This window comes from Sturnus vulgaris, chromosome 1 (assembly GCF_052056855.1).
Source record: "Sturnus vulgaris isolate bStuVul1 chromosome 1, bStuVul1.hap1, whole genome shotgun sequence".
Lineage (NCBI taxonomy): Eukaryota > Metazoa > Chordata > Aves > Passeriformes > Sturnidae > Sturnus > Sturnus vulgaris.
This window is the reverse complement of record NC_142243.1, coordinates 23,928,719-23,940,750: the sequence shown is the minus strand read 5'-3', so window position 1 is coordinate 23,940,750 and position 12,032 is coordinate 23,928,719. Positions and strand designations below refer to the sequence as shown.

The window sequence follows — 12,032 nt, the reverse complement described above, 5'->3', positions numbered from 1 at the left end:
CACACAATGATTCACAAATACCAGCTCCGTGCCTTTGATTGTCCTCCTTTCTACAGAATTACAGAATGGTTTGGGCTGGAAGACACCATAAAGATCATTGAGTTACAAATCTCTTGCCACGAGCAGGTACATCAGGTATATTACCTGATTTTCAGCTTTATTAAAAGCACTTTTTTTGTTATGAGGACCTCTGAACTTCATTACAGATGCTGGGCTAAGGCCTTATGCAAGATCCCCAGGGATTAGATATAATGATGCATAAGATTTCGCATGAACTGTGTCACCAGGGATTAGAAATGTTGCAAGGAGAACCAAAACGAAATACATTTTTTGTCTGTTTGGTTTTTTTGTGGGTTTTTTTTTCCCCTTTCATTTCTTCTCATTTGGCTAGGCACATCTTTAGGCTTGCACAGCCTGGACTCCAACTTCTCATGCTCAAATGCTGGGAATAGAAACACAACTAGGAATAACAAACTTTTACTGCAATCTTTGAGAATCCCCTCTTCAAGAGAGATGTCATTCAAAATTTGTAAAATGGGATCTGCAAGTGTTGACAAGTCAACAGATTTTCAGAGATTTTCCATGTCAACATCAAAGTGACTGTTTAACAATATTCTTCCCCATTTTAGCCCCATGGAAGAAATCAGCCTTTACATCCAGCAGTTCATAATGCAAAAGTGAGTGGGTAAAACTGAATCAATACTACACTTCACAAAAATAATTTTCTCAAATTCACCACAATTAGTGTACTGACAGGGAAGCGTAAGAGGTGCATTTATACTTTCAGAAAGCTTTTAAATTACACCACTTATGTATATGACAGACATCAAGAATTCTGTGACTGAGAAAAGACAGTTATGTGTAAATTAGAGAGATTTGTACTACCCAGGTTATTTTAGTATAAGCTCATTCATTGGCCAGGCTTTGTTAAGAGACAGTCTGGCCATTTGATCTACAGAAGTAAAGTATAAACAAGACTCCTCTAATAAAAAACACCTGAACAGTATGTCTTACTTGATAATGTCTCAATCCCTATATTCTTTTCAGGTGTTATATTATTTCATATTTCTTTAATATATTCAGCTGTTCTCTTTAGTGTGCATTCTTCTATTATTCACAATTATAAAATCAAGAGCATCAGATTCTTAGCAGATATGTCTCTTTGAAAATCCCCAAGCCCAACAATTTCCTACAAAACTGGAGGAAAGTCAAGTACAATAGAGGACAGACTCTCCTGCACAACCCAGAGCAGAACAGGGACAGAATAGTGACAGCTGCCTGTAACACTCTCATCTCTGCAAACAGATTCTAAGTGCTTCTAGTCAGATTCAAGACACCACGTAGGTTTGACAGCGTGTGCAAAACCTCTGATACACAGAAGTGAATTTGGCATGGCAGGTCTGCAGTGAGAGAAATGTGTGTCAAGAGCTCAAGCATTAATTGCACATACATAGCATTTGCTGTCAGCATTTGCTCCCAGTTAGATGCTTCTAAGTTTCTCCAGGAAAGAGACATTTTAAATTGCCTTCTCAATATAATTTTGACATAACTTGTAACTACCTGTACAGATACCAGATTTCAGAAAATCCTAAGTCTGACCCCTAAGATAATGTTATTAGCTCACCTGAACTGCATGAAATACTGCTGTGTTCTGCATTACAAGCCACAAGTGTGAGGATTTGTCTTATCTGAAGCATAAAAGCAGAATCCCAGGAACTAATCTGATCCTTCTATCAACAACACATTTGAAAGAAGATTATCTCTTCTGCAAAGACTAAGTGTCCTTCAGTAAGTCAGTCTCTGCTGGTTGCTATTGATAGCTGAACAAGCTATTCCCAGAGGTACCACTGCATTTCCCAACCAGTCACAAAGAAAAGAAGCACAACTATTTCCCAAGCCATGTGCACAGCTGAGGGAAAAGCCAAAGAGGAACTCAAGTGCTCATTTCCCTATCTGATGAGAAATACTTGGTGATCTGTGAAATGTAGCAAACTCACCCCTTACCATCTTCAACTGAATTTCATCATGCACTTGCAAGATAATAGATGGGACTGGAACAGTCAGCATTTCACAGCCATGAAGGAGGGGAAAAAAAGCCTCAACTACATGGAACTCAGGTGTATATAGACATACAAAAGCCTGTTTTCCTGAGATTTCAATCCAATCCACCAAATTAGAAGGTCACATAAACACCAGAAATTTCTTATCTGATCAATGTCTCCAAACCCCTGCCACACATCACAAATTTTATCATCAAATTGATTAAAATAAAGCAGTGACTGATTTGGTCTACTGGTTTTTGAGGCCTATCAAAATTATTTCTTGATTGCAAAACAGGTATAAATTATATGTGGTAAATACCCGAGAGTGCTGATTTATTAGTTCATTGGTGTCTGAAAACATGGACAAAAGGCTTCTCTTGCAAACCTTTAGAGTGCAACTATTGTTTATTTATTATTATTGCACTCACTTTTCCAAGTAGGAAAAAGATCTAGCAGTTAATTCAGCTGACTACACTTAAATATACTAAACCAAGAACAAGCACTGCAGCTGGTCCACTACTGCCATACAGAAATGGTTTGGGACAAATTAGCTCACTTCTGACAAATATATTCCTCCTAGTTCCATCCACAGAAATACCTGGCCATCTTCCATTTACTTTCTTAGATACCATCAAATCCTGTTTTCCCTGAACTACTGAATCCCTTTCTAGTTATTGCTCCTCTCAGGTCCTTCTATGCTCATTCTATATAATAACAAGGCTTAGTATTACAGAAAGGGGAAAAAAATAACCCCAAACAGTCTTTCCAAGTGACTCTCCATGCTCAAATTCTCACAAGGTCTCATTTTACCAGACAAATGTATACTTGTGAAGAAAACAACAGAATTAACCTTAGAGGATAGTATAGACCTATATTCCCTCCCCACATTCAACAAAGAGACACTTGTAACAAACAGGCTTTCTGAAGAAAAGGTATTGTATCATTTTCCAATTGCAGTGCACTCATCACTTGAAACACTATTTTTGCCAGTCCCAAATCTGGCATTTGTCCCAGCAGTAGGGAAAATGGACAGACACTGTAAAACTACACTTTCCCATTCATGTTCAAATTGTACCACAGTTACCTAATTTTCCTGAAATACGTAAGAACGTATTTTCTAAGCTCACTGCTAAGTTTCTGACAGTAATAAACGAAGGGTATTATTTGGACAAACTTGTCACAATTATTTCTAGATGCTAATGCATTACACTAAATATTCCTACAGTACTGCCAGTGTAAACTCTAATGAAACACCCAGAGCAGGCATTGTTATCACTCATGTTTCACAGTGATGCCATGTGAATATGCAGGCAGGCAGACACTGCCCTCCCACAAACCTTCCCTCCCATCCTTTACAGGATTCCTGTGCTTTTACATCAGCTGATAAAACAACTTTTAATCATCTGCACTGGCATACACAGGCACACAGTACATTTTGAGCCTGGATTTTTGGCAACACATCCTAAAATTTAGCAACAGCCAGGGCTTTGATTCATAAACCATAAGATCACAAATAACCACATAGATACTTCCAGCTTTTAATCCAGTATCTATCTAATCTGCCCATAAAACAGTTCAAAGAATATGTCTTGCCCGCTTCCCTTAGCAAAACAGACAATGGCAAACTACCAAGACTGGTTAAATATTTCTGCTGCCTGCCCTAATATTTTCTGCCCTCAGTTTTGGGACTGGCAGTAGCTCAAAAACTCAGAATTTTATAGTTTATGGAGAAATACACAGTAAATGAAGAATAATAAGTATATAGGGATGTTGGGGTTTTTTTTCTAAATTCTGAATGAAGTAATTCTGCAAAACACATTTTGCATAGAGCAAAGAGACACTTTTTATGCATAAATTATGTCATAAATTATGTTCACTTTTCATCATGTATTTTACTAGTAGGAAGAATCTTGCAATGTAACAGAACACAAACTTTTTCCTAAGCAAAACTAACATATGCACTATTTTTGAGTCATGTAAAGAATACCAGAGCAGAGAAATGGTTCAAAGAGAAGACTTTCTCTGGCAGAGAACTGAGCAGTAAGTTAAATCTACTGATGATCTTAAAAATTCTCTAATTATGGGTATATGTCTGAGCTTTGCCCACAGTGTTTACATGACCTCCAGTGAACATCCTGAACTACTGCCAATATTCACTAGAACCAACTACTGTGCAAACAACTGAGAAAAAATATACAGGAAAAGCTTTGTCAAGTTTTTAGCCTGCAACTGCATACAGTGGGAATTGAGGGAGCCTTTGCAATACAAATAGTGCCCCAAATCAGTTCTCCACACAGAGAAAGTTTCCAGTGATAAGGGACACATGTAAGGCACGTTCTTTTAAAAACCTGACTCCCATTAAGCAGCTCATTGTTCATAAAGGGAATGCTGCCTACACAGGAAAAAGTCCACTTTCAACAAATCTGAAATCCAACAGATGTTTCCTTCTATCTAAACAAAACAAGTTTGTGACCCATTTCTGCCCAATCGGAAAGCTTCAAAATTATTTATGGAAAGAAAGCCCTCCATACTTGACAGAATGATCTTGGAAAACAAATTCAATAAAATTCGTATTTCAAAATTGCAGCTATTATTAAAGTGAATCAACTTTTAAAAAATCAGTGTTCTTTAAAGAGAATGTCTTAAGATCTGGATTGCAACATGATAATTTTGGTTTGTGAAAGAGAAAGCAGAGCAGACTGTTAACTCACAAGTGCTCTGCATTGCAATTGCTCTTCTCAAATCAATTTAACCTCCCTTCTTCAGACCTCCTGCAATACCCCTCCAAAGCTCCTGGCTGCTTTTGGCTTCTTCAAATCTCATAAGACTTCTATTCCTCTGCAAACAGCAAATAAATAACAGAAGTGGCTGGGAAGAGTATAAAAGGTGGATCTTTTAATTTTATTTTACAGTGTACACTAATCATACAGTAAGCCTAAGCACTTTGTAGAAGTGTAGAAGACAAAGAATTTCAGGCTTTGCCGAAGTTGTGCAGTTGAGGCTGTGCTGTTACACACCTTACTTTGACTTACCATCAGGAGAAAGTTTCAGGACTTTCAGGATGTACCTGGTGGCATTACAGTATTACAGAGCAAAGCTGGATCTGGTGACACTCTGTTGCACAACTGAATGTTGCAAAGACAGCATCTTCAAGGAGTTGATGCACTTTCTGTGCTCAACAATACTGAACTGAGATGATCACATGTTGCTGAGGATTTTATCAAATTTTTTACACCTTTTATAAAATGCAGCTGCAGAGGTCAAATAAATTACATTAACAGCTAGATATAAACATCAAAACCAAAGTTAAAATAGTCTTAAACATGAGTATGACAGACGTATTCCAGTGCATGCAACCTTCTGTGCCACCTTTACCTCCACGAGACCCTTCTTCACTAGATTTCATTCCAGTTATTTCTTGGCCAGCTATTTTGTGAGCATTATACAAAGTTCTCACCTCTGTAATGTTTTATGTGCAGCACCTTTAGCATGCATATAAATTCTGAAGCCTCTGCATGCCGAGATGAACATAAGAAGGCAGAACTGAAATCTGTCAGCCATGCAATGCACCACCATTACAACCAACACGAGTATCAGCAATGCAAAAGAGACCCACTGAGATGCAATTCAAATCTGCCTATCAAACAAGTACAGCAGAAAGTAGAAGTGGTTTTCTCTCTCTCCCAGTAATCCTATTTGTCCTTTAAATAGATATTAAGCATAATCTTGAACTGTCAGCATTTCTGTAAAGAAATACCAGCTCAGACTTAATTGGATTTGTCAGACAATCACAGCCCAACAGCTCTCTGAGATCTAACAGCTGAACAGCTGTGGGACAACTTTCCACATTGTAATATAAGAATATGAGTTAATTTCAAGAGGGAATATTTCCTCTGAAATTAAGTGATAAAAAGACATAATACATTGCACAGAACCCTGTGCCTTAGCAACATCATGATGTGGTGTGGCATAGCTAATGTTGTGTGAGCTGCTCCATATAGAAAATTATTTACAGAGTTGGTAACCAGCATGTATGTGACTGAGGAATATAAGTAAACTTTGCAATGAATTCTAACCCATGCTTAGACCTGGGCCAAAAGCAAATTAATGTATTGAGTCTATCACTATTAAGAGCCAGGAGCTATACACTCGCCTACCTGTTGGCTTATCCACACCAAGGAATCCAGCCTGTCCCAGGATTTTAAACACTTTATGTGCTGGGAACTGTCCTTCTTCTTCCCACTTGTCCACAAAGGGATTAATCTCCTTGTCAATGATCTAGATTTGGAAAACAAATTGTACAAGTTACAGGCGTCCTACACAAAAACTTTTGACTACTTTGACGTAAAATCTGTAATTCAAAAAGAAAAAACAATATAAAAATTGTAAATAATAAAGGGAAAAATTGAAAGCCCACTAATTTTTTTACTTCCTGTTGGATATCCAGATTCTCTACTCACAACTATTACAAAAAATGTAATTAGGCAAATGTAAATAATTCTTTTAGCAATTACTACTAGAACAGGTCATCATGGCTAATTTAAGACTCTCCAAGATCTATGAAAATGGCTGTTTCCCTCATTATTTGTTACCTTTTTGGGTATAGTTTCTAGAAAGCGACAGGAAGAGAAATCTGAATTGTCTTCAAAAGAACCTTGGCAAAAAAGGTTGATCTGTTCGTGATGACCACACACAGGATCAAGAAAGTCAAGTCATTTCCTCTCCCTTTGCCTGAAACATCCTCAAGGAAGTCGATGCTGTTTGGGACATTCACGTCTAGCCTGTATTTAGACTTCCCCACAAGTCTGACAGAACATGTACTGGAAAAGTGTGATCTTCCAGAATTTATAATATATCCCAAATCTAGTCCCTGAGCAACTCTTGACTGTGCTACTGCTCGTGCTGCACACCTTCCAAAAGTCAGTGTCCTAAGCTGCCTGGCTACAATCCTCACTGTTCAGGCTGCAGCATTCCCTTCCAGCCTTTGCAAGAAAAACACATCTGGACTACAGCCACCACATTCAGCAACACCTTCAGGTTTCAGGGCACAAGAGCTGGATGTTTCACACCACCAAGTCCCAGATATCCATGGCCGTGGGAAAGGAGCAGAGTGGGCAGCCTGCAGGTGTCTTCCTGCTGCCTACCAGCTCATCAAGAGGCAGCTGGATGGTGCCCACCTCCACCCACCTCTGCAGCCCAAACCAGACCTTGGCACAGGCTGCTCCTGCCATGCAGCCAAGGGCACCACACACCCCAGTCAGCCTCACAAGGGGCTCCAAATGGCAAACATCCTCCCTCCAAATTAAACCCTACCAAAACAAACACCAGTTCCCAATAGAAAGGTAATGCCTCTAACCTGTGACCACGATTTCACTAATTTGCTCTTTCATGAAGAAAGAATTTGTTATTTCAGGAACTTACTCCTCTTAGTCTTCTTTCCCCACTAAATACACAAGTGCTGTGGTGCTATTTCTTGAGCTGGAAATAGAATCCTCTCTCTCCTAGACTGCTGTGTTCTTAAGACCCTGTGGAACCTTCTTCCAAACTATCTATTTATTGCACATTCTTTGGAGAGTTTCAGCCCATATATGGCTGCTTTCTGTCTTCCAGCTGGCCACAGAAATAAGCATACTTGAATGATGGTAACAGAAAAATCAGTTTTTCACTTCTCCCCCCAAATTCTGAGAAATTCATACACAGAATGTTCCGTTCATTCAGTAATTATTATCTCTCTCCCTCTGTTATATTGATTAACACAGGCCTAATGATCAATAGTAAAAAATACTTGGCAGAACCCTATCTAGGAGAGCTCAAGTTTCTCTTCTGTATTGCCATATCCCATATGCTCACATCCTAAGATGCTGACTCTCAGTGTCAAAGGTGGTGAAACACCTTTTTGGCTGTAATAGCGTCTGGTAATGCTCATTGGATAACACCAAGGGGAATACCTGACAGAGCAGACAAAAAGTTATTCCAGAGTTTTGATGGATCTTGGCAAAAAATATGTGGTGAATATACTAACATAGAGTTTTGTTTGTTGCAGTTGGTACTGGGCCAAATGTTTTGTAGCCTACATACAAAGCTACCTTTGAAAGTTAAGCAGATTCTGAATGACTAAGCCATGACTTCTGCAGGTTTGCTCCTGTGCCTTTGAGTAAAACTCAAATTTCTTAACAGAACTGACTTATTAACAGGTAAGGTTTGCCATGTTGAGTAAAACAAGATCTTCCTTGCATGACACTACAATAAAACCCCCAAAGATAACCTCACTGCACAAACCATAAATTGTTTATGGTTTTAAAAAATTAAAAAAAAAAATCACAGTCCAGATACTGATAGCCACAGTTTCTTCTTGGATATTGGACCATTTACTGTTTTTTTGCAACGATCTAAATAAGTCCTGTCAAAAGCTTTTATGCTTCAGTTACAAATGGCTTGCAAAAAAAATCACACGTTATTTTATAATCATAAGGGATTGGAGGAACACCTTCCCTTGTACTACCACATACAAACATAATCCAAATTGCTGGAGAACTGCAGTACTGCTCAACTGGCTGGTGCTTCAGCACTGATTACTGGGTATTGTCATCCCTTCCTAGAATGAAACAAGGAGAGGTATTTTCAATGGGTCAAGCCAGCAGTAACTGAACGATCACAAAATTTAACATTTTCTTAAAATCTTGCAGAAGACAGGTCAAATAATGCTTTATAATTAACCATCTGATTTGTCCCTTCCCTTGGCTTTAGTAATTTCCTCACATTTGTGCCCCCTGAAAAATATTTTACACTTGAACTGCAGACACATATTATGTAGGCACCTTAACTTAAACCGAAGGTATCCATGCAGCATTTGGCAATTATACAGAAGTGAGCTTTCAGCAGTATGCAAGCAGCTGGTCTGCTTATTTATATACACTTTATCATGAGAAACACGGAAATCCTGGGTGCCAGCATTTAGACTTCCATCACTAGGATAGCAACAATAACAAGATCTAAAACTTGTAGCAGTAAAAATATTTAGCACTGCATACTACAAATGCCATCTGACAGATATTCCCAGCCACAAAAGAAATCTTTCCACCTGATCTAGCTTGCCAAATCTCAGTGGCATTTGGGATGTAAAGTTGATTAAGGATAACTTTCCCATCTGATGAAGTACCAGTAAACCACAACAAAAACTGTTATTGTTGCTGTTTTCCTGACAGCAAGGGCACAGTAAGTGTCATCTACGAAAACTTGTGTTTTTCTCAGGCTGCTTCATCCAAACGCTGAAGATGCAAACCCAAAGGATGAGGCTCTGGAGGCAGCCTTGGTTTAGCCTGCATCCCAGCATGAGCTCAGGCTGCTCTCTGGGGAGCCTCCAAAAAATGGCCTCAGGGCTGTTATCAGCTGTGAATTATTAAAAACACTCTGGACACTTGCCCAGTCGGAAATGGATCAAGCCAACAAATTCACTTCATGTCGAACGATGGTAAGAAAAATAAGTGTTTTCGTCAGAAACTGTCTTGACAAAGTTTTGTGAAAACAGCACCTGTAGCTTCCTGCCTAGGACTGGGGAAATGCCATGGCAGGGTTGCAGAGAGGACAGAGACATAAATTCAGATTTTTTTAGAAACAGGTAATTTTAATTTATCTTCAGAAAAGAGTAATGAAAATATCCCCTCAAGTCACTGCCATAGTTTTGACTATTTTCCACTGAAACTTAGTACATTATTTAAATGAGAAAAGTAACAAAAATATATGATGCAGATGCTCACTATTTTGTGCTGATATTATACTAGCAACAACCCAAAACCATTAGCGATTGCCATTTAATTCTGCATTCTAAAATAAATGCATCCTACAACAGTAGAAACTGTGCTTGAATTAATTTGAGTACTAAGAGTATGTACAGATGTTTTTTACAGCAATTAAAGATCAGTTTTCATTATTCACCAGTATGTTTACCTTCTATCATGCAACGGAGAAATTAAAGACCATCCCAGTTCTACACACAATACCTCTTCTAAGTACCCCTTAAAAGAGTGTACAGCATACAGTTTCAGCACACTATTAGTAGGACAACAACTTTTGAAACAATAAACTGAATTCTTAAACTACACAAATTTTTACTACAGCTTCCTGTGAGTTATACCTCAGCTGAGATTAGATTTATTTACTAGAGAAGCAGGAAAAAATATCTAAGAAAACGTGTTTTGTATTAAGAAGATTAAATTGAGTCTGTGGGGCCAGGATTAGATTAGATGTAAGGAAGAAATTCTTTACTCAGAGGGTGGTAAAACACTGGAACAGGTTGTCCAGAGAAGTTGTGGATACCTTGTCCCTGAAACTGTTCAAGGTCAGGTTGAAAGGGGCCTTGAGCAACCTGATCTGGTGATCAGTGTCACTGCCCATGGCAGGGGGGCTGGAAATAGATGATCTTTAAGGTCATATCCAACCCAAACCATTCCATGATTCTATGACATAACTGTTCCATATTACGTTAGGAGCAGCATTTTTTCCCCTTTAAATCAAGTTACATCAACTGAACTTAGCTCTATTAATATAACCAAAGATGACACAGTTAATAGGATCTTTAATGTAAAAAGCAAATAAATAAACAACAAACCACTAATAACAGTTCTTGTGTGGTTATACCTAGACATTAGCACAACAATAACTTGAACAGGAGGTAATAGACCAGAGATTCCTTTGTTTTCCATATCAGCAATAAATAAAGCAAATAATTAACAGCCTTCAAAACAGTATTTGTCCTTTAGTTTTAATCAAAACCACAAGCAGCAATAACTGTGCAGTGAGAAAACTCAGCATAGTAGCAACACTGTATCGAGGTCAAGGTAGTACTTCAGAAAGATGCCCGGCAAAGCTGAGCTGGGCAAACCCATGGGCCACACGTGGGTGCTACCAAATGTGGACACCAAAATTCACCCCAAGGGTGCAAGGCAGCCAGGACCCCACTGGTGAGCTCCTGACTGGCCACATATGCAGTCTTCTCAGCTGCTCCCCAAGAGGGCCTGAGGAAGGTTTTTCATGATGATATAGGGTTGAAAAGTAGACATCCATTTCATGACCCTGTGAAAAACATGGGGAAGAAAAAAGTCCTAAGTCCAAAGACCAGCTGCCCACATGTTGATCCCAAGCACACCTGAATGAGTTTCTCAGAATATATTACTCATTTCTCCTCACTCTTGGGCTTGGAGGTCATGGCCCTCCTTGACTGTCTCAAGACTCTTCCAAAACCCTAAATAAAGTTTGATGGACAATACTTTCCCAGTAATATTCTTTAGAAAAATGTTAGAGAAAGGGCACAGGGAAGGAGACTGAGGTGTGGAAACACATTCAGAACAGAACTAGGGAGAATGTAAGTGCATGAGAGAAGCAGGTCAGCTCTTTGTAGCTGCTACCTACAAGGGAGTCTGTGGAGAGACTGAGCCTCTGCCACAGCAGCTCACTGATGAGAATGTCTATGGCATGTGGTAGGCAAATCCATATCCACCTGTCCCTCCTGCATTTATGACATCCCTCCAGTACTGGCAAGATGGATGGCAGTGCCATGCTTCCAGTCCCCACAACACATACTAGGAGACCCTAGCAGAAGCCAGGAGCTTCCCATGTGCCTGGATCACTCAGCATGGTGACCTGACAGGCTCAGTGCCCCAGCAGACGAGGCAATCATTCAGTCTGTTATGACATCAAGTACAGAAGCAGAGACAGTATGTGACTTAAAAGATCAGAACAGGCTAAAAATAACCCCATTAAACAAATATGATTTAACCACACAGCAGCCAGAAAATGGTCCCTGCAGTGCTAACCTTGCCTGCTCACACAAAGTTATTTAGTGCACTTTCTTCTGGCAAACAAAATCCATTACTACAAGCTTGCCTGTGATCTGCAGTAGTCTAGAGAGAGAAACTGCAGCCTACTGCTTCCTCTTTCAGGATGCACCACCAGCACAGGGCAAAGGTCTTCAGGAAGTTTTGCAGGACTGTC

General features: G+C 39.3%; 1 protein-coding gene across 1 annotated transcript in view; it reads right to left on the bottom strand.

Moving 5' to 3' along the window:
* The window catches only part of LOC106852767 (putative acyl-CoA dehydrogenase 6), a 77,535-nt gene that overhangs the window by 59,092 nt on the left and 6,411 nt on the right, over positions 1-12,032 (bottom strand). The window contains exon 2 of the mRNA XM_014875591.2: positions 6,200-6,320. Within this exon, the coding sequence (XP_014731077.2) occupies positions 6,200-6,320 (121 nt within the window). The remainder of the gene's footprint in view (positions 1-6,199; positions 6,321-12,032) is intronic.